We start from the raw sequence: 21,662 nt of genomic DNA, 5'->3' as shown, positions 1-21,662 counted from the left end.
GGCATGCGATGTTCTTCATAGTGTCAGAAAGTTACACCATTATAGTAATGAACTACAACGCAGGTCAAAATGGAGTACTGTGACTCTGGTTTAGTTACTGACTCTATCCTACAGTGATTCTATAGTGAAGAAACTGTGCAAGTGGATATTTGCTTATTCACTCAACCTTTCTAACGTGAAAACCGCCTCCTTCTAGGCTGAAACTGCTTCTGCCCTGGCTGGAAGCAAGAATTCACGAGGGTTGTGAGGAGCCTGCAACTCACAATGCACTGGCCAAAATATACATCGATAGCAACAACAACCCAGAAAGATTCCTGCGTGAGAATCCTTATTATGATAGTCGCGTTGTTGGCAAGTACTGTGAGAAGAGGGACCCTCACCTGGCCTGCGTGGCTTATGAGCGTGGACAGTGCGATTTGGAACTTATTAATGTATGTATGCCAAGGCAGCTGACTCATGGGTTAAGTTCTAACCTGAGTATCGTGGGATAGGTATTCAGGTTTATGACTGACAAAAGCACTTATTTCCTAAAAAATACTAAGCTAGGAACTGCTTGCTTGTAATAGAATTAGGTAGCTATTTAATCTCTCTCTGCAACTTAATGAGAAATGGGAGACTCCCCTGGACATCCTAGAATGGGAGGCTGATGGAAGTATTAAAGCCTGAGACTTCTAGTCTGCATCTCAGGCAGGCTTATTTGACGTTGCAATACAATTAGCTCAACCACTGTAGGCTCAGTAGCTGTGACTTCACTCTGAATAAACATATGCCTTTCACTAGGTGTGCAATGAGAACTCCCTCTTCAAAAGTCTTTCCCGCTACTTGGTTCGCCGTAAAGACCCTGAACTGTGGGCCAGCGTACTACTGGAAAGCAACCCTTACAGAAGACCGCTGATTGACCAGGTATAACTGACAAAACATTAAAAGCCTATGCTGTCCTAACTTGACTTGCTAGTATGTGACTTAACTGATTTGCCAATGGCTTGACTCTGCCTGCAGGTTGTACAGACTGCACTGTCAGAGACACAGGACCCTGAAGAAGTCTCTGTTACTGTGAAGGCCTTCATGACTGCAGATCTTCCTAACGAGCTTATTGAACTGCTGGAGAAAATAGTTCTTGATAACTCAGTGTTCAGTGAGCACAGGTGTGTAAAGTCAAAACTAAGTCACAGGAAACGTGGAATTATACTTGGTGCAGGTGTTAAATTGCTGTAACATGGAACAGCAAATACGTTAATACCTTCTCCAGAGGGGAGGGTGAATTTCTTTATTCTTACTTGATATGTGCTTATTTTCTCTATTTAGGAATCTGCAGAACCTTCTCATTCTTACAGCTATTAAGGCTGACCGTACCCGTGTCATGGAGTACATCAATCGCCTAGATAATTATGATGCTCCAGACATAGCCAATATAGCTATTAGCAATGAGCTTTTCGAGGAGGCATTTGCTATCTTCAGGAAGTTTGATGTCAACACGTCAGCTGTACAGGTATCTTAAAAATCTCAGTCTGTAATAACTCCTTGTGACGTGTGCATCCTCACACGAGGACTTTGCTGTTAATTTGTGGCTTCAGTACTTGACACCAATTCACAAAGTGACCAAAGCTGCTCAGTGTCTTAAGAAGTAGAACAAACATTGTGTATGGAACCCTGTAGTAAAGTGAAACTTCATAAGCGTGAAATAGCTCATGCTGCATGGGTTGTATAGAGTAGTTCATATTTTAAAAGTAACTATGGACCCACTGAAGAACTAATGTAAAACAGTGTCTTGTAAAACTGACCTTTATAGATAGTGGCTGATTGTGGTAACACTTTCTTTAGGTATTAATAGAGCACATTGGAAACCTGGATCGTGCGTATGAATTTGCTGAACGCTGCAATGAGCCTGCTGTGTGGAGTCAGCTGGCTAAAGCACAGCTTCAGAAGGGGATGGTAAAAGAAGCAATTGACTCGTATATTAAAGCAGATGATCCTTCCTCATACATGGAAGTTGTTCAAGCTGCCAATGCCAGTGGTATGATTAAGTTTTATTTAATTCTTTGCTGTTGGTGTTGCTCAGGTCTCTTGTGTGATCTGTTGCTCAAACCGTAGTTCTGTCAAACCTGTATCTTGATGCAAGCAGAGGAATCTGGTCCTTCAAAGACTACCCTAAATGAGAATGGGAAAAGACAGCGTATTCCATTTGCAGATAATCAGTGGTTTTGTAACTACCTTCCTTAGCCAGCTGGAGACTTCTGTCAGAGCAGTTGCTACTAAGGAGGTCTTTGCATGAAATTAAATACCAGGATTTATTTAACTAGGCCGATGATAAGGTGACCTTATTAATCTAATGTAGAATGTGTGGTATGAAGGCTAGTCTTGATTCTTGGGGAACAGCTGTAGGAATACTTACGTCAAACTATGTTGAGCTGGTAGTATAGCTTAAGCATAAGTATCCTCAGTGGTGGGAAGTAAGCATTCTGAACTCTGTTTCATAGGAAACTGGGAAGAACTGGTGAAGTATCTCCAGATGGCACGCAAGAAGGCCCGGGAGTCGTATGTGGAAACAGAATTAATCTTTGCTCTTGCTAAAACAAATCGTCTAGCAGAGCTAGAGGAGTTTATCAATGGACCCAACAATGCACATATTCAGCAAGTGAGTGAGACTGAGTTTCAGTTTTGCTGAACCACAGCAGCAGGTTCCTTAGGCCTTGCTAATCAGAGGGGTGTTGGGACTTCTGTCTCTTTGGCTATGCAGATAGATCTTGGACTTCAAAGGCATTTCTAAATTGGTAATGCTTGGACGCTCCATACTGTATGTAAGCCCTTGACTGAAGAGCTGCGAGAATAACCTGGTTGTCCTTTCCTGTAGGTTGGTGATCGCTGTTATGATGAAAAGATGTATGAAGCAGCTAAGCTGTTGTATAACAATGTGTCCAACTTTGGCCGTTTAGCCTCGACTTTAGTTCACCTGGGTGAATACCAGGCAGCTGTGGATGGTGCTCGGAAAGCAAACAGTACTCGCACATGGAAAGAGGTAAACTTACTGATTGAATATGTTAAGGGGCTTCAAAGCTGTAGCCGCTTCAGAAGCTTTGATTATAAGCAATAATGTAATTGTCAATTCCAGGTCTGCTTCGCTTGTGTTGACGGAAAAGAGTTCCGCTTGGCCCAGATGTGTGGACTTCATATTGTTGTGCATGCAGATGAGTTGGAAGAGCTAATCAACTATTACCAGGTAATTAAGCTGACTTCTGTTATACAATCAAAGTCTAAATTCTTTCATGGTAACTCTGTACAAAGCTTGAAATTTAGTCAGGTTGGTTCCTAATGTGAAACATCTCTAACTGTCTGTATCTCTTAGGATCGTGGCTACTTTGAAGAGCTGATAACTATGTTGGAAGCAGCACTTGGACTTGAGCGAGCACACATGGGGATGTTTACAGAGCTAGCAATTCTCTACTCCAAATTCAAGCCACAGAAGATGAGGGAGCATTTGGAACTGTTCTGGTCCAGAGTCAACATCCCCAAGGTGAAAGTCTGAGGCCTTAAATTTAACTTAAAATGCATCTGTCGGGATTGTCTGTACCCTAGCTTTTGCAATAGCAGCTCTTGAGATTATTGGTAGCACTAAAGCCTGAGCACTGATGGACACTGATAGCAATATATGTTAACTGGAATTTCTAATATCCCTTTTGCTTAGGTTCTGAGAGCTGCAGAACAAGCCCATCTCTGGGCTGAACTGGTGTTCTTGTATGATAAGTATGAAGAATATGATAATGCCATAATCACAATGATGAATCACCCAACAGATGCTTGGAAAGAAGGCCAGTTCAAAGATATCATCACTAAGGTATTACTTTCCTAGTGAAAGGAGGCACATTTGCTGTGTGCACTTCAGATCCCTTCCCTCACTAGTAAGGAGCCTGTTTAAAATTCGGAGTTCTTGATATTGCCACATCAATTCAAAGCAAGTCAACTACAGTAACTGAAGAGGTTTCTAAAGACAAGAATGAGTCTTGGATGGGTGGCTCAGTTGTGCTGGAATATCTAAGGTTACGTCTGTCTTTCATTTGTATTCCTCTATAATCAAAACTTCTGCTCTGAACGTGTGTCCTTACTCACCTCTAGGTGGCCAACGTGGAGCTGTATTACAAGGCAGTTCAGTTCTATTTGGAATTTAAACCTCTCTTGCTCAATGATCTGCTGATGGTGTTGTCCCCTCGGCTTGACCACACTCGTGCTGTCACCTTCTTTACAAAGGTAAATTTCCTACTATCCAGATCAAAGAAAAAGCTGCAGTTGGAGTAGTAGTTAGCTGTAGTTGTAGTAGCGTTTTAAAATGCTTAGCTACTTCACTGCCTCACAGGGAAGATGCTAGGATACCTCTACAAAACGTTATCTTGACTTAAATTTATCTACCTGATTCCTTCAAGGTTAAACAGCTACCACTGGTTAAGCCTTACTTGCGCTCTGTTCAAAATCACAACAACAAATCAGTGAATGAATCCCTGAACAACCTCTTCATTATTGAAGAAGACTACCAGGTATGGCTTGTCTTGAAATGGTAATGTCTGGAACGGGTATCGACTTGCGTGTTGTATATGCTTCATAATAGAAGGAGCTATTCCTGAATTTCAAAGCTTTATTCACGCTGGCTTCTGTGTCAGTTTAATATTCTGCGTGCGTTTAATGTCTAGAAACACAAGTTTCTCTCATTTTCAGTAGATTTTACCTTCTTGCTGTTAACTTGCATCCCTTAAGTATGTGTTCTTTGCCACTTCAAACTGAACCTGGAGGTGACTAGCCAAGGATTAAGGGGAGAACTGTTAGTGGGTTTGTGGGAGCTTTTTGGGCCATTCCGCCTGGGGATAGACTGGCTACTTTGTTATGAGTGTGACAGCTCAGCAAGATGTAAGGAAAATGTTTGTGTCTTTGTGGATGCGGTTGTACATCTGAGGTGTAAATAACTTTTTTTTTTTCTACTTAACTCAGGCTCTTAGGACTTCTATAGATGCTTATGACAACTTTGACAACATCTCTCTTGCTCAACGTTTGGAGAAACATGAACTAATAGAGTTCCGGAGGATTGCTGCGTATCTCTTCAAAGGAAACAATCGCTGGAAACAAAGTGTAGAACTCTGTAAGAAAGACAGGCTGTACAAGGTAAGACCACTACACAGGTTTAGTTTAGCATACTTGGATTGTTTGGAGGCCTGTGACCTTGTAATAAAGCTGCATCTTCTTGCATGCCACTAGGTGGTGCCTGTTGCTAATCTGGCAAATCTTGCTTCAGAGTGGCAGTAGGTGGGCAGATTTCTTGGAAACAAGTTGTCGAATGCCTTCTTTGTGCTAATGTCAGTAATAGATTGCAGCTTAGTACAATCACTGACATAGATGTGTTATTTAACTATGGCACCTGAGGCTAAACAGACTGTCTCCTGTTGTAGGATGCAATGCAGTATGCTTCAGAATCCAAAGATACTGAGTTGGCAGAAGAGTTGTTGCAGTGGTTCTTGCAGGAGAACAAGAGAGAATGCTTTGGTGCTTGTCTCTTCACCTGCTATGATCTCCTAAGGCCAGATGTTGTCTTGGAAACAGCATGGAGACACAACATCATGGACTTTGCCATGCCATACTTCATTCAGGTCATGAAGGAGTACTTGACCAAGGTAAGAGCAGGTGCTTCTCCAACACTGAAAGCTCATTAGTCACCGTGGTGTATGCCTTGAGACTGTCTGCTTGCTACTAACATTAATTTGGGCTTTGTCAAATGTCTGTCTGTCCATGTCCACACTTATTTTTCAGTCCATCTGGGGAGAGACTTCGCCCTCTAAGAGACTGAAACACTTGCAGGCTCCACCCTATCTACCAATTACAGAACCTACATCAGTAGTATTTGCCTGACCGTGGGCAGTGTCTTAAAGTAGTTCCAGCATTCGGGCTTTCCATATGCTGTGTCAGTCAGGAATCCCAGCTGGGATCAAGCTCTAACTAAATTCTAGACTGTATACTAAAAAAACTTTATAGCTAGATCTTGAGTTAACTTGGTCTGCTGTGCATTTAACTCTAAAATGTGGCTCTGATACTTAATGGCACTAATTATGACTTACCTTTTCTTTGAAGTGACTTAGGATGGGGAAAGTACTTGGTAATGCTCTGACAGGCTCGAACCAGATTTGAGTTAAATACCAACTGTCACTAGCAAGATTTGCCCAGATGAAGCTTTTAGAGTATCTTCCAGTGAAATGGTGTAAATTACTTAATGATTAAGACTCCTTCTGTGAGAAGTAAAAGTTTAACTCAAGCATGAGTCAATGCAGACTGGAGTGTCTGTTTGTCTAGATGATTTGCCTGGCTGTTGCTTCTAAAGGCAGGACTACTCCGTAGTCCTGTAGCAATCTGCTATCTTTAAATGCTGTATTTTTGGGGGGGTGGGGAGCTATCTAAGCAATAGCATTGCTTGTCAGATTTGCCTGGTGTACCAAGCTAATACTAGACCTCTCCTGAGAAGTAGTAGTCTTGGACTAGAATTCTTAAAAATTAAAATTTCATGATCTGGTAAAGGATTAGGATATAACTGTAGTGTAGCTAATGAAATAAATGCAGTGAGATCTAGCAACAAGCAGAGCTGCCTTTCTAAAGCAGATACTTCTGGTGTATCTTTGTTTTATTCGCCTGTACCTTAATTATTTCTTCCCTGACGCTTTTGTTTCTACCTTTTATATGCTAAATATGGAATTTGATTTTTCTAAGCTGCACCTTCTGAATTCCTTTGCAGGTTGATGCAATAAAGGAAAAGGTGAAAGTTGATTCTTGTTTTCCATCTTTAAGTCTGGAGGACTAAGTCTAAGGATTCTGCATGAGTTTTTTTTCTTTCCTATGTTTACTACACTGCTGCTACTGCTTTTCCCCCAAACAAAATATCACTAAGCATATGCAAATTGTTTAACTTTACAAGTAGCTAGTGCTGTAGGAGAAAACTAGATTCATTTGCTACTAATAAGCTAATAGATCCTCAGGAAGGGCATACAGGTGGTCAGTTGGATCACAGTCAACCTGGTACTGAAAGGGTACACAAGTGCTACTATTTGACAGCCAATCTTACTGGAAGAACCTCCTACAATAAGAAATAAGTCTTGGACCACTGTCTCTGAACCATAAATCAATATGGCGTTTGCTAGTTGAAGGACTGTGATCCAGTTTCTGATCTCTTGACCATTACTAATGTGTGCTGACAGTAGGCAGAGTAGATACTAGCTGCTTCAGAAGAGACTCTTCCTCATTCAGGTGTCCAGTTCTTATGGTGCTAGTCTAATCCACATGGTGCTCTAGTTGACATAGCAACTTAAAACTTCAGCTGTTAGACAAAGTCTGTGGTTCTCTTCCCTGTAGCAGATTTCTTGTAGTTGTGCAAAAAAAGATTGCCTTCCAAGCTCATCGGCTTCATTAAACTTCTCTTGCTACCTCATTTTAAAAAAAAAAAAAAGTAATGCTTATTGCTCTTCTGGGGCTTGCCTTTTGCTGTGCAATTTTGCTCTTCTGAAGGGCAATCTCTAAGGTTTCTGTCCATCTGCTTCTGTACAACCACCACTCTGATTCTCCTTAGACCAGAGGTCACCCCTAGTGTGAGTTTTCCATTAATGTGGTTGAGCAAAGGGCGAACAAACTGACAAATGGCTTGAAGATGGACTAAATGCAGACTGCTTCTTGGTGACAAGATGTCTGTAATTACACCACTGGAACTCAAGGCTAACCTGACTAAAATGCGTAGCGTAAGGTCCTTCAGCAGCTAGTAAGTGAGGCAGTAAGAAAGCGTGTGTGTGAAAAAAGGTAATTGAACTGCAGTGTTTGCATAGACTACGCATGTGTAGCGGTCATTGCGATTACATCCCACTGTTCCTTAAGCTACAAGGCATTGCTGTGGGCTGCGTGTGGTTTTTTGGGGGGAGCCTGTATGGCAGTCATCTTCAGACCTCACTCTTGCTTCAGTACTTTTGCCTCTTTTTCATGCACACATAACACAATAACATTGAATGCATGTTACTTTTCCTCTGCAGCTTATTGCAGTCCCTGTGGAAAAGCCTTTAAAACAATCTTGCTACAAGTCTGTAGGGTACTGAACCTGGTGATGCTCAAGCAAGTGGTGTAAGAACCATCCTGCAGGCTGATTTCAAACTCGTGCTTGTTATTGTAAATATTTGTTTAGTTTTGAGGGGGGGGCATCAAAACTGGGTCAAAAATGCAGTAAGTGTCCTGGGCTGGAGGCTTTCCAAGTGTGCGTAAGCCAAATGCCTCTGTTCAGTAGCAAACTCTGCACATTCTCCTTGGATTTGCATCTCTAAACTTGTGTTTCTGTGTTCAGTGTGTTGTTATTTGAGTTAAAAAAGAGTGCAGTTCTCAGCCACAGTGTCTGGAAATGAGTCTTGAAGCATTGGCATACACTCCTGTGCACTTTGACAGCAGCAAGCCAGATACTGGTGTGAGGTAACAAAAAAGGCTTGGCGCGAAAGCCCAGTCAATGAATGAACTCATAAAGCTCGGGATTTATGCCATTTCCTGGATTTATGCCTCTAATTGAGGTTACAAATTAACAGATTTATGGAACACATGTTGTAATTCACAACTAAATGGAAGAAAGCCGTTAGAGTTTCCTGCAAATATTTGCTAATGTAGCACAGTTAAGCTGAAAACTGTTTGACTCCTGGATGTTGATGTAGCTGAATAAGTAATGCCAACCCTGTGTAAATACAGGAAAGCTGTCTTCAAACTCCTTTAAGGACACAAATGAAATGAAAGACTAATCTGGTTTGTGAGTTGTCTTACTGTCTTAAAAAGTAATTGGCATGATTGTCTCTGACTTCATTCTAAATCTTATCTCCCCGGTAAAATGTCAATACCTAATTTTTGTGGTTTTAGTTTCAGGGCCTGCCTTAGACTGTAGTGATGCTGAGTTTCCTTGGATCTGTTTTAGTAACTAGCTGTTCACTACAGAACAAGTTTCTTCTCTTGCCTTTCTGTAGGGGTGGGCTAACAGCACAATTGCACTTGCTGTGCCGCAGGGTGAAGCTGCCTAGTCTTGTCTTGTTACTGTGTGTTAAGCTCAAACAAGTTGAGTATTGGTGGGTTTAGGCTGACTGCCACACAGTTCTAGAGTGGAAAAAAGCAAGTCTTATACACATGCATTCTCTGCATTTGAACTTAAATTGCATGAGTGAATGGGTTTGGAAAGTGAAATCTTGAGGCTCAAGTGACATGTCGGATGCTATTGCAGTCTGCTGTATACAAATACCAACTTCACATTACTTCGCCTCAATGGTATATTCAGGGAGACTTCTCCAGGTCTGGGCACTATTGTAGCAATTGCTCCAACACCAAAGGTCTCCAACTGACGTTGTGCTAAAATCTGAGTTTGTGCCCTAAGGCTGTTTGGTTTGAAGCAGTTGGAGCAACAGTGACTGAGCTTATTGATGTCAAAGTAGCTCTAGTCCAGTGTGGGACCTGTCATACAAAGCTTCAGCCTGGAGTGAGCTTTCAAAGCAGTTCCACAAATCCCTCAATTAGGGATTTTTTTTCAGGAAACGGACAATCTTGACTGCACCAGTACCAACATTGCTACTTGAATTGATCTTAACTTGTAAATGGTCTCCTTTTCTTGATGGGTGTTAACATACCACTAAGGCTTTTCCACTTCTCTGCCATGAGTAAGTACCTCTTTTAGAGGAGTTGTTTTAACTGTTGGTCTCGATTTCAGGTGGATAAACTGGACGCATCAGAATCGTTGAGAAAGGAAGAGGAGCAAGCTACAGAAACACAACCTATTGTTTATGGTAATACTTCAGTTCATGTGTTGTCAGTAACACAGTTTGCTTTTAAAATAACACATCTCTAATCATGTTTTTCCCCAAGGATGTCCTTGGGAATGGTAATGTTCTTCATGTGAAATCAAATTTTAAAGGAATATGTTCCAAAATATTAGATAAAGCACTGCTCTAATGCTGCTGCTCCTAAGATTGGATATGGACTACAAGGTTTAAGATTGTCCTAGCTCAGTAAGGAAAACACTTTCTGAAGAAAAGGAGTGCAGGAGCGGTGCTATGCCAGACTTCCAGCAAGTGCATTATTTGGGTCTTGCTCAACGTCCTTTGCTTCTGTGTTGGGTATTTCCTTTGTATCTAGGTTATTCCACCAGTTCTATTAAGAGTTACAAATACAGATTCCATCCAGTGATAAAGGAGCCTCCAGTGTATAGCTGACGTCTCTAGTCACCGCACCCTGAAGCAGTAGAGGAACTGTAGACTGTTAGCCGTAAAGCCACTGGGTGTGAGTTTCAAGACCTAGCTCTGAGTATTTATGTGACAAGTAATCCAATCTACACTGTCTCCAAAGCAAAACGTCTTGTAACAGTTGTCTTTATGCACTTAATATTTCTAATGAGTTTGAATTGCTACTGTTAAGGCTGAACTAGTCTGGAAACCGTGTCCTGGCCTAACATGCTGTTATAACTGCATGCTATTGGGCTGTCTTACTAAATTGGTATTGTAAGTAGCTAAAAATCAGGCACTTATCAAAGATACAGTTCTCCACAGTGAACTATTTTGTTGTAATGAATGTGGCCTGTGAGGATGTTTCAGAAGGTGTTTCTGTATGTTGTGAAGGCTTGACCCCTGCAGTCCTGTCAGGCTCGCTGTAGCATAGGACTCTGGCCTTAAATGAAGCAGAGTTACTAACACAATTGGAACAGGAAATACTATTCAAAAGTCAAACCGATTCTGGGACTGGGTGAGCTCAATGCCTAAGGAATAAGAAGCTGTTCCCTTCTCTCTCCTCATCAGATTTGTGAGAACTTAAACTACTTGTCCCAGATCTCAGGAACGTGTCAGTGTACACCTACTTCATAGTGTAGCATTTTTAGCCAGGTACTCTGTCATCCTGAGGTTTTGTGGGGAAATGCCCGTTCCGGCTGCTGAGGACCCTAAACCAGGTCAATAGGGGCTTATTGTTAAACGTACAAATGTCTACAGGGAAGTTGCAGGAATTCTGCTGACTGAACTTTCAGTATTGAGGAATGAAGATGAAACTGTTCTGTCTTCCAGGTCAGCCCCAGCTAATGTTGACAGCAGGACCCAGTGTCGCAGTTCCACCACAAGCACCTTTTGGCTATGGCTACACTGCGCCTCCCTACGGGCAACCGCAGCCTGGCTTTGGGTACAGCATGTAAGATGCAGCACAAGTCAGTTTGGAGCTAGCGTATTTTCTTACTGAAACTCCACCGTCCCTCCCCGCTTTAACTCATAACAGGGAAAAGCAAGAGTTCTGCCTCGTGTTCTTGTAACCTTTATTTCATGAAGGACTGTTTTTTCTAGCGCAAACTATTTGAATCACTTATGTTAAATCTTTTTCACATTCCATGTCATTTAGACTTTACTTTAAAAGGGGAATAGTTTAAACAACTTTGTTCAAGTGGGCTTTTGCAGGACTGCTTATTACCATTAAGTCTATTGTGAAGATTCTGATTTGCACTCTATAGTGTTAAACTCTAATATTGAATCTTAAGTTCATTGTATGTGAGCAGCTTACAGTATGTACTGTCTATTCTAAATGCATTTAAGTCTCACTGTATATTCGGAGAAAGCTAAAGCGAAGATACTTGTATTTGACCTTGCAAGACTGCTGACAAGAGACAACACTAATCAGCATATCCTACCCTGGTTGGATTGCATAGCTCTAAAAAGAATTTAAAATGCGTACAGACAACCTTGCCTGACTTAAAATGAGTAAAAGTTTTTGGTTTGTTTTTTTTTTCCTTAACCTATGCAGGTTTTTCCAGTTATGCATATAGAAAATGCTAGTGTCTTTTTGCTCACTCCATATGTAACAGATGACCTTATGTTGTGCTGTATCCTGTGCTTTTGTGGGACATTCCATTCAGGAACAGAGCACCATGATTCCAATCTGTGTATTTACTAACCCTGCCCTGAGGTTTGTGTATGTTGGATATTGTGGTGTTTTAGATCACTGTTTTGAGTGTACAGAAGAGAGAATTCAAGCATATTGCTGTTCAGTTTTGTTTGTGCAATTTGAAATTACTCAATTTAAAAATAAATTACTGGACTGTGGACATGCTGCATAGTGGTAGCTTCACTTTACTGTCTTCAAAAAGGACCTTCGAACTCGAACCAAGTATTACAGTGCTAGTAGTGTGGGGGTGCCGGGGTCTGAGGGGCCATTAGGAGAGCAGCGATGGAGACCATTAGTGGTGTCTTGCACTGAGGGGGCAATACAAGAAAATATGTAATGCTTTTTCTATAGAAAGATTATGCCAGAGAGAAGAAAATAGCACTTTTTCAATAGTTGGCTGCATTGTGGTCAACTACAGCATATTTGATCAGATGATACGTTAGGATTGTAGTAGGGTGTGTTAGTTAAATTGAGATCATGTTCTAGGTATGTAAGTTGCCTTAAATATATTTAGCTTCAAATAAAATTGACTTAAATGTTTCTCTATGAATACTGTCATATTTGAATGTAATGAGCATTACAGCACGGGCTGTATTTGCGATAGCTGGAGAAGCTTTTGTCCCTTAACCAGGAGTCATCCCCAGTGTCAGGTTCCAGCTCTGAAGCTGAGTCCCCTTCCCATTTGCTCCTGCGTCTCTGTTCTTCCATGGGTAATGGTGGGTGTAGGCACCTGAGGGGGCTTTACCTACCACAGGCTGTAGGTCTTTGTTCAAGAGTGTGTTGGAATAAAAGTCTGTAGTGAGTAATGTTGTCTTTGTAAAAGTCTTATGCCGAAATAAGAGGTGCAGTATAAAACCTTCTCATTCGTTGTGTTTATTACAGCTGCTTACGCTTGCATTTCAACCCCTGACACTCCCTCTGGGTCTGTAACTTTGACTGATAGAGACAAACCCAGCTGAGTTCCTATGAAATATGTTGTGTAAGAGAAAACAGAAGGAAGACATGGCTGAGAGGCTGCAAGATGTGTGCTCATCAGCACTGTTCTTGCAAAACAGCTGTTATAAAACTGACTTGTGGAAAGAAAGTCCGTCTACTTAGAAGTGCAGTGTTTTACAGCTACAAAGAGCTACAAGGGTAGAATTCACACAAGCCATGATCAGTATGATCTGAACTCTGTCCAGTAACATCCTTAAACCCCAGAAGACTTGTTAATTCCAAGTAAAACAGGATTTAAGCTAGCTGCTGTAGGAAAAGCTGTTTATATGTAGGTAACTCCCTCTATGTGCTGACCTGCTTGCGGATTCCTGCAAGCGCAATAGGAACAGCGACACCTCTGGAGAGCAGCACGGCTTTCAGCTGCTCCCCACAACTGTTTACTGGCTCTTAAGGTCTGGGCTGCAAAGCCTGTTTAACCTGTTCAGTCTCATGCCAGTCACAAGCTATTGCATCAGTTACACTTAGAAACTGTTTGTGCAGGAAGCTGGCTACAGCTACCCCAGCTGCAGGGGGCAATCCTTAACTGCTTCAGCAGCTAGTCTTTTCTGAATTAAAGAACGTATCTCTTCAAAAACCGGAGAAGGGGGAACCTGTCACTTTTAGCACATGGGACAAATTCACTTATATTTCACTCACACTTCTCTTCAGCCAGTAAACCAGAAAAGCGCAAAATTCTCAAGCCATTGCACGAGTCTTAAATACACTGGGGTCTTTCTTATGGTAGTACAATTCTGCCAGCTCTACTTTCCTCAGCTCCACTGAGCCCAGCAGTAAACACAATATAGGAGCCTGAGAAACTCATGATTTGCAAATAAATCTCTTAAAAAAACTCAGTGATTTTATTTATACTGAGATATAGCGTACAGAAAAATCCCCAAACTTGGATTTTTATCCCTTCAGTACTGCTATACACCAATGCATTCGCATTTCGTTGGTCCCCAGTTTAGAAGAGTTTTAGGTGACCAGAAACTTTATCTACTACATCAGCTGGTCCCGGTCCAATACCAAGGACCGTCTGGGAGCCTGGAGCTATCTGAGTACGACCCGCGTCTTGTATTAAGCTCACAGTCAGTCCAAGGTGTTTAGCATCAGCCAGGAGCTGGATCAGAGTCTCTTCATCAGGAGCTTTGAGGACGACTTTAGGTTGTCCGCAGTACTCCCACTGCTTCAGGAGTTCGGGATTTCTCCTCTGAACTTGCTTGTAGGCGGAAACAGCAGCATGGGAACACTGCGCTGCTACTTTGCCCTTTCCCATCTTCAGATCATTGCGGACGATCAGCACCATCTTGAACTCCCCAGACTCTCCCATGACGCTGGCTTCGCTCCCCAGGCCGTTTGCGGGCGCAGACATTCCGGCTTTGGGCCGCCGCAGGAATCTCCCACGGATGCCCCATCCCAGGCACACTCCACAGGCGACTCCAGCAATGACACTGAGCAACCCAGGTTTGGAGAGGTAATCCATGGTGGATTTTGGAGACTGGCTATGAAAGAGCAGGAGGAGAAATAAATTACTTAAGCACTTCTCAGCTTGTGAGAGTGCACCTGGTTATTTGGAGATAAACACTTTTTTTTAAAAAAAAAAAAAAGAATCGCATTTTCATGCATTGGGAAAGGATGTTCAGAGACACCTTTGGTGTGGGGTTTTCTCCTTTCCCAGCGACAGCTTTCTCGTCGCAAACACGTCACTGGTGACAGTGCACAACCCGCCGGTGATGGGCTTCACCGCGGGAAGCAGAACTAAGAAAAAATCCCCCAAATTATGCGACAGTTACACCTAAAAACGGTGAGAGAAACGGTAAAATGGCGGGGTTTTAAAGTCTATACCCAAAATTCCCTGTAGGGCCACTGTCCGGAGCCACCTCCAGCCCCCCCGGGGGCTCGGGCAGCCGCGGCCTCGCCAGGCCCGCGCACCGTCGGCCCCCGGGGGAAGCGGCTGCACCGGGCAGGCCGACGGCGGGTGCGAGTGAACCTGAGGGATGAGGGAGGCAAAACCCGAGGGGGACGCGAGCTGGGGTGGGGAGGCCCCGTGTCCCGCCGCCGCTTACCCGCCGCTCGCCGCCAGGCCGCCGCCGCCGCCCCGCTGTCGCCCGGAAGTGACGCCACCGGCGCGTGTCAGCGCGGGGCGGGAGGGAGCGCTGAGCGCCGGCCACGGGAGGGGTAGGGAGTGCGGCGCGCGGGAAGTGACGTACCCCGGTGGGCGGGAAGCGGAGGAGTCGGCCCCGCCCCTACTTCCGGGTTGGCCCGGGCCCAGCGGGAGCAGCCGGCGCTGAGCGGGGTGAGTGCGGGGCGCCGGGATGGGCCGGGCCGGATCGAGTGAGGTGAGGCCTCGGCGGCCACAGGGTCTTCCCCGGCGGGCGGGGGTCCGTGCCGCCGTCCCCTCAGCGGCACCTGCCCGCCTTCCCCCATCTCGCCCCCTCAGCGCTGGCCGCGGCGCCGCTCCCCTCACGGCTGCCTGAGGGGTCGCGCGCCGCTCCCCCTCCCCGCCCGCCCTTCCCCGATCTCCGTGGTGAGGCCGCAGCGGCCGCGCTGGTGGCGGGGGTCGGGAGAGCCTCCAGCGACCTGGGGCACCGTGACCCAGCGACGGCCCCGGGCGGTGTTGGGCGAGTGTGGGGCCGGGAGGGGCCCGGCGCGGGGAGGCGAGCTGTCTGTGAGGTAACCGTGAGGCGACCGCAGGCTGAGCGTTGCGAGCGTGAGGGAGGGAAGGAGCCGTCCCCACGCCGCTGGAGGGGCGGGAGGGGAGCTGTGCTGCTGCGAATCCACCCCCCGTCGCACTGGAGACCGGCTCTGCTCGGGACGCTTCATGTCCCGCTGGACGAAACCCTGGAAACTGCACCGTCGGCTCACCCTGCTTTGGCTCAAGGGACGGTGCCTGATGATAGAGTGAGAAATTCATCCTTCCAGCGGCGAAGAGTAGGATGCCGATGGTCTTTGTCTGCTTCCCCAGTGAGACTGTGTTGTGTTTTCCCAGCTGGGTTGCTGACTGCCTCCCCTGCGTCACACCCACTGTCCTTCTTCCTAGAGACTGTGGCTTGTCTTACGGACTTGGGTAGTTAGGCCCAAATCCACGAAGCCTCTTAATGTCTCATTTCTGTTGACTGAAGTTGAGCACCTAGATGTGTTTGGCTGGTTTTTAGTTCTCTGCCAACATCATCTAGGCATTACAGAAAGTAATAAAGCAGTAAGATTCCCATTTTGTTCCAGTTTTTTTGAGTTCCATGTCAGCTTCTGAGATGTTTGGCCAGTCATTTAGGTGACCTGAGGGAAGGGGTAGTAAGTTTCTTTGATAGTGGCTGTTTATCTATAAAGTGCTGTGAATCCAGGTTATCCCTTTGAACTGCTCGTATGACATTTCGTCAGGGTTCTCTCCTGTCCTTGTTTTCTCTGCTCTGTGCGGTGGTGCTTACCAACAAGTGGGTATCCTGGTTTAGTTAATGTTAACAATATGGGTTGAGCACTCTGAGGTGAAGAGAGTGTGGTAATACTCTTTTATGCCTTGGAGTGTGTGAATTTTGTTTGAGCAGTGGCTTTTACTACTGTTCTGCTGTTAGGACTACTGCTCTTCAAAGGCTGTTTCACCCCAGTTCCTGCCAGATAGCTCTATTGGGGGTTCTCGTGCTTTATACCATCTTACCTTATGATAGCGTGTATAAGCTCTTCTTAAGGCATTATTTTGCCTATTGAAATGGGCTTCGTTATGATAGTCCTTTTTTCTTTCAGTCCATTATTTCTGCCACATGGAATGGACTTTTCATTATTCCTTATTGGTCATAAGTGACAGTTGTAATGATTGCTTCACGCCGTGTTTTCAGATGACAGTTTGAAAAAACATGTTTCCAGTTGTGCAATGGGAGGTAAGCACTAGTTATTAATTTGAGCTAGGCTTCTTGTCCTACTTAGCAGCTGAAATCAATAGTACTTGTAACTTCTGTGGAAAGGATAGGAGGAGACTTGGTAGCTTTTAAGTGGGTAGTAGCTTTGAGGAAGCCGAGCGTACTGTAGGCAAGCCTCTTAACTGGAATGTCTGCACTATTTCCAACTTAAAGCTTTTTTTTCCTGTGGTTGTCTTTGAATATCTTTTGAATGTCATAACTCTTTCTGACTACATCTTATGAATGCCTCTCCTTAGAATGCTCTGTGTAATTAGTGCATATTTTGAGATCTCCTCGTATTTCTTAACAAGCTTTGGTTTTAAAATAAAAAACTATTACTCCTGATATATAGCAGGAGTAGGCCAGTTTTTCCAGTATGATGGTGGTGGGAAGCATATTATTATCTGAAGGTTAGAATTTTAACTTCTGTTACTTGTGGAGAAGTGTGAGTTGGATGGACTTTGCTATTCCATGAGAACAAAGGGCACAGCCTTGACGCTGTTGCAACACTAAGCTTTTTGTATTCCTGTAGCAGGTTGTAACCGTAGTCATGCGGCAGCGCTTGCTGGTTTTGGTGCTGCGCTGACCAGATGGACCCAGGCAACAGTACGATGTTATTAGTGGGGCAAGCAGTTGTTCAGTGTATTTCAAACTTGTTAAAAGAATATTCTTCTTCTCTTACAAGGCTCAGAATTAGCCTGTGTGATTCTCATTGAATGGCCAAGGCAGCCATAGTGTAACCTGAACTGATTCCAGTTAGAGGCTATTAACGTCTACGAAAAGCAGAAATCCTTGTCTCAGGAGTATGTTTCAGCTACTGTTTTCCATGGGGTTTGTTAGGTACTTCTGTTCATGCCCTTTCATCTCTGCTGTACGTCCCTTTAGAGAAGAAGCTCTCTGGATTTAATGGCTGGGCAGGTTCAAGCATCTTCTTATGGGGAAACAGTCTCCCAGCACTTACAAGATAGGATAAAGGCAAAGTTCCTACCAAATCTGCACTCTCCACCAGCTGCTGGAGGAGCCAGAGGTGGCAATTCTTAAGGCTGTATTTATACTCTTATTTCTCTAACTCTATTCTTTCCTAGTTAAATTTTAGCAGGCCTTTTTTTGTGCAGGATGTGTTATCTTGTGACAATTCCTGTGACCTTTCTTTCCTCGGTGCCTTTTGGAAGCATAGGGAGGCTGACAGTGGAGAACTTGACTGCCACCTTCTGAATGCAGAATGCAGTTTGAGGGCTGAGAGACAAACATCTTGGCAGATAGGATGTGCATGGATTTCTGTTTAGCCCTCTGGAACTGAGGGTGTGAAAGATACTGTGTCTATTTAGTCACCTGAGTATTAAGTTATGGTCTTTTTTCCAATGTTGTGTGGCCCCTCTCTCCAAAGCTTTTATCTCTGCTCTTATCAGTCTTTCCAAGTTATGCGTTCTGGTGAAAGGGCTGCTTGGACATAGGTGGTGTGACCTCCCCAAGAGGTACCTTATTGTGGCACTGATCAGTGCTGTGCCAGTACTTGTCACTGAGTCCTGTGACAAGGGATCATTGTCACAGGGGTGTTTGAGAGGCGGCTCGAAGCACAGTGTGTTATAATGCTGTCTTGTTCAAAATCTGGATACAGTTGAGCTGGGCACTTGGGAAACTGAAGTTAGCGTAACAGCACAGCAGTAACACCAAGGAGGTCTGCTGTGATTTCCTCAGGTCACTGTCTCGGCAGCGTATTTTACCCCCTCTGGTAACCTTGAAGTGGTTTTCTCAGCAGCTGGTCGAGCATTGTCCCGGTCAGCAGAGGAGCAGTCTCATTCTGTAAGCTGTGATCTGCACCCCAGGCTTGCTGCCTCCTGCCAGCGTAGGGAGCACAGAACTGATCTGTTATCTGCACTATAGCACGAGATGCTACGCTGATAATGTTCACGTTCCCAGTTATTTCAATTTCCTTTCTTTTATTTAAAGGATTTAAAGGTGATCACTGCAAACACCTGAACAATGTGGATTTTGTCTTTCCTACCATCTTCCATGCCTTTTCATCTATATTTTCTGTAATGACTATTGTATTGTTATAGCACCTAATTCTACTGCTGGATCTACACACAGACAACCATCAATAGTTGTGTTTCACCTGAGGAAATCCACCAGGGAGAACAGTTTAATATATGTGACTGTAACGGCAGGGACATAACTTTTCATAGTCTCAGAAGAAAATGAGTAGCATCCCTGAAACTCGTGTTACAACAATATTAAATCATTTGTTCCTAAAAGGTGTCCCAAAGTCTTTTTGGACAAGGGGAAAATTTAACTCTGAATTGTAAGATGACTTCTTTGAAATGGTATTTGGCTAGAAATTGGAAAATAGGTCTGGTGTACAGAGGCATAACCCACAAAGTGGAAACCTGTGGTCTTTAACTGAATTACTTTTCCTTTGAGGGATTAAACTATTTTAGTTAGAAAAACATTTTTAGTATGGGAATAAATGCACTCATATCAAAGTAACCCATTATAGCTAAATCTATGGAGATTTTGAATGTCTTTCAGATGTGTCCTAATTTATTTTAATTGAATGCTTCCCACGGGTGTTAAAGGACTGGAAAAAAAATCAAGCAGTTACTTTTTCTATTTTCTGTCGTCTTTAGGAAAGTTATTAACCTTCACGTTAGGGACTGTGTCAGTTTTGTGTCACATGATGAACAGTATTATCTTACTCTGTAGGGACAGAAGGTTTGGAAGAGCAGTCGCTTTGGTCTTGAATGTCTACGGAGCTGAGGACATAGTTGTCTGTTCCGCTGGCTTCAAATACAGAAGAAGTAGTGAAGAGTGACGTAGTTGCACGGAGCTGAAAGGGTATGTAACGTTTCACTTCAAGACCGATCTCATCCTTTACCTAAATGTGTTTGTGTGTCAGGCAGTCTTTGACTTTTGAGGAAAAGTGCTCTCCAAACGGTTACTTTGCCAAGAAACTGTAAACTTATTCCCTGTGTAAATTGTTGCCTATGTAGAACATTTGATGACTGAAACAAAACTGTATTACAGACGTGTAACGCTGTCTAGTTTAGTCCGATTACTTACCCACCTGTGAAAGTCTAGTTTTTAATCTTTTGTTCTCTTTATTGTAATTGAAGAACAGTGATGTAGATAAAGGAGGAATGGGTATCAGAAAAGTGGAGGAGAAAGAAGGAGCAGGATACTGGCAGGGTTGGAGCATATGGGTTAAAATACAAGAAATGACAAAAGATTGAAAATGGTGTGTTGCTAAGGTGGCTGGGAGAAAACATCAGCAAAACGGTCTAAGCTATAAATCTCGTTCTAGCAGCTGTGTGACAAGTAACTTTGATGGAGATGAGAGTCAGGGTTCCAGAGTCTCATTAAGTAAAAGTAAGAATTAGTGATTCAAACAATGTCTGGGAAAGCAGTGAGATCATTAAAATAGTTTAACAGCTCCCTTGTTGTTCCAGCACGTTGGAAAGGAGTCCTCAAAAAATCCTTAGTACAGAAGGTGACTCCACATTCTCCTCCTCCAAGCGAGCGTGTAAGCACCCAACTGCCTTGTCTTAAACAGTTTCCTTTTACGTAAGAACACCCAATGCTTGGGTGCTGCAGCAGCCTCCCCAGAGCTTCAGAAATAAGAGACTTTTGTCCTTTTTTCTGATTACAGAATGTAGAGATTACAGTGCCTAATTTTGTGATGTTCTCATGCTCTGATAGCTTGTTTTGCTTTGTCTCACTTATGCTGTAAAGTGCCAGTCACAGTTACCATAAGCCCTTTTTGCTGACCAATTTACATTTTGACTAGCAATAATTGTCTTTTTATGCTCAATGTTATGGATTTCCCTAAAGCTGAATAGTGTATTGTGGGCCATTTGTTCAGCCCTACAAAGAGGTTCTTGTATAAGCACAGCTCTAACAAATGATCTAAGCGACTGATACAAAAACTCTTCATAGTTGTTTTTCTCACTCTTTTAAATAGTTTATTTTTATGCTTGCTGGTAACTACTCAATGTATTAGGCAAATTTATTTTTAGATGTGGACTCTTGTCTTTTTTAGCATTCATAAGAAGTGTCTTTTTCAGTGTTCATAAGAAGTGAAGTTCTGTTTAGCAGATGGAATTTAATTTGCTGTGGTGAGCTCTCACGCATTTGGTGTAGAGGATGCGGACTCAGTTAATGAAGGGTAACTCCATTTTGGGTCAGGCTCACACTCCAGTTAATCTCCATGGGGAGACATTAGTGCAGGACTAGTGATTCTAATAGGCCTCAAACAGAGCAACAGATCAGAGCTGAGCTTTCTGGATGCACGTTCTCCGGGTCCTTATGCTTAGATGCTTTAAGTATAATTAGACTTTGGTAAACCAAGGAGCTTTTTCTGAAAATGGTAAGGGTTTGGTTTCTGAACTGCAGCGGGTTTGGGCTTGCCATGTAATAGGTATCAAATCTCCTAGTCAACTCTATTCTTAATACAAGTTTTTGGAGCTTTTCTGCAGAATGGTTGAACTTTAAGACCTTCTTAACAAGTATTTGCACCACAGAAGTGTGCAAGGGGACTATTTATCTGCTTTGCTGTAAACGTTGACTTTGTGCACTTGAGGTAGCGTTATGCAAAGCTAATCCCAGATTAGTGCCTTTCCAAGCAGGCGGGGTGAACTGGCTCTGTTGGTTGAGCTTGTGAAAGCTGTACTGTGTATCTAACGCTGTACCTGAGATCCCTCGAGATTGGTGATTTTTTTATGTGCCAGTAAGATGTTTAAGGGATTGCAGTGGAATTCAGTTCATGGAGAGGGAGTGTTGTGCACAGCCTGGATTTTAGCATCAAACATGGCGAGCAGTTTGTGTTACAGTAAATTAACTTTCTTGAAATGTAATTAAGCT

At 43.5% G+C, this 21,662-nt stretch overlaps 3 protein-coding genes across 10 annotated transcripts in view; 2 read left to right on the top strand and 1 right to left on the bottom strand.

Annotated features, from left to right (window-relative positions):
* Positions 1-12,100, top strand: part of CLTC (clathrin heavy chain) — a 33,722-nt gene extending 21,622 nt beyond the window's left edge. The window contains exons 17-33 of one of the 2 annotated variants that reach the window (XM_054208925.1): positions 197-431; positions 781-903; positions 1,000-1,145; positions 1,306-1,489; positions 1,822-2,014; positions 2,478-2,635; positions 2,852-3,016; positions 3,110-3,217; positions 3,344-3,511; positions 3,683-3,832; positions 4,111-4,242; positions 4,416-4,526; positions 4,975-5,145; positions 5,430-5,651; positions 6,761-6,781; positions 9,734-9,809; positions 11,076-12,100. In XM_054208925.1, coding sequence (XP_054064900.1) covers positions 197-431; positions 781-903; positions 1,000-1,145; positions 1,306-1,489; positions 1,822-2,014; positions 2,478-2,635; positions 2,852-3,016; positions 3,110-3,217; positions 3,344-3,511; positions 3,683-3,832; positions 4,111-4,242; positions 4,416-4,526; positions 4,975-5,145; positions 5,430-5,651; positions 6,761-6,781; positions 9,734-9,809; positions 11,076-11,200 — 2,488 coding nt within the window. In that variant the 3' untranslated portion in view covers positions 11,201-12,100. The remainder of the gene's footprint in view (positions 1-196; positions 432-780; positions 904-999; positions 1,146-1,305; positions 1,490-1,821; positions 2,015-2,477; positions 2,636-2,851; positions 3,017-3,109; positions 3,218-3,343; positions 3,512-3,682; positions 3,833-4,110; positions 4,243-4,415; positions 4,527-4,974; positions 5,146-5,429; positions 5,652-6,760; positions 6,782-9,733; positions 9,810-11,075) is intronic. The other variant, XM_054208927.1, reaches the window with a different exon arrangement.
* A 1,652-nt stretch (positions 12,101-13,752) lies between these two features.
* Positions 13,753-15,104, bottom strand: PTRH2 (peptidyl-tRNA hydrolase 2). 3 transcript variants are annotated; one of them, XM_054208935.1, is made up of 2 exons: positions 14,982-15,104; positions 13,753-14,417 (listed from the first exon to the last, which is right to left on the bottom strand). In XM_054208935.1, exon 2 carries the CDS (start codon positions 14,396-14,398, stop codon positions 13,880-13,882), a length of 519 nt encoding a protein of 172 aa, XP_054064910.1. In that variant the 5' UTR covers positions 14,399-14,417; positions 14,982-15,104; the 3' UTR covers positions 13,753-13,879. The 3 variants fall into 3 exon arrangements, with proteins under 3 accessions (XP_054064910.1, XP_054064911.1, XP_054064912.1); XM_054208936.1 differs by having other exon boundaries at positions 13,753-14,413; positions 14,982-15,050; XM_054208937.1 differs by lacking the exon at positions 14,982-15,104 and adding an exon at positions 14,565-14,579 and having other exon boundaries at positions 13,753-14,413.
* A 30-nt stretch (positions 15,105-15,134) lies between these two features.
* The window catches only part of VMP1 (vacuole membrane protein 1), a 69,170-nt gene continuing 62,642 nt past the window's right edge, over positions 15,135-21,662 (top strand). Inside the window, exons 1-3 of one of the 5 annotated variants that reach the window (XM_054208932.1) lie at positions 15,435-15,879; positions 16,654-16,787; positions 19,509-19,640. The gene's annotated coding sequence lies outside the window, so the exon portion shown is untranslated. Of the gene's footprint in view, positions 15,255-15,434; positions 15,880-16,117; positions 16,788-19,508; positions 19,641-21,662 lie in introns of those variants that run through there. The other 4 variants (XM_054208929.1, XM_054208933.1, XM_054208930.1 and 1 more) reach the window with 4 other exon arrangements.

The sequence above is a fragment of the Rissa tridactyla genome, chromosome 7 (genome assembly GCF_028500815.1).
Source record: "Rissa tridactyla isolate bRisTri1 chromosome 7, bRisTri1.patW.cur.20221130, whole genome shotgun sequence".
Classification (NCBI taxonomy): domain Eukaryota; kingdom Metazoa; phylum Chordata; class Aves; order Charadriiformes; family Laridae; genus Rissa; species Rissa tridactyla.
This window is presented reverse-complemented; position numbering and strand designations above follow the sequence as displayed.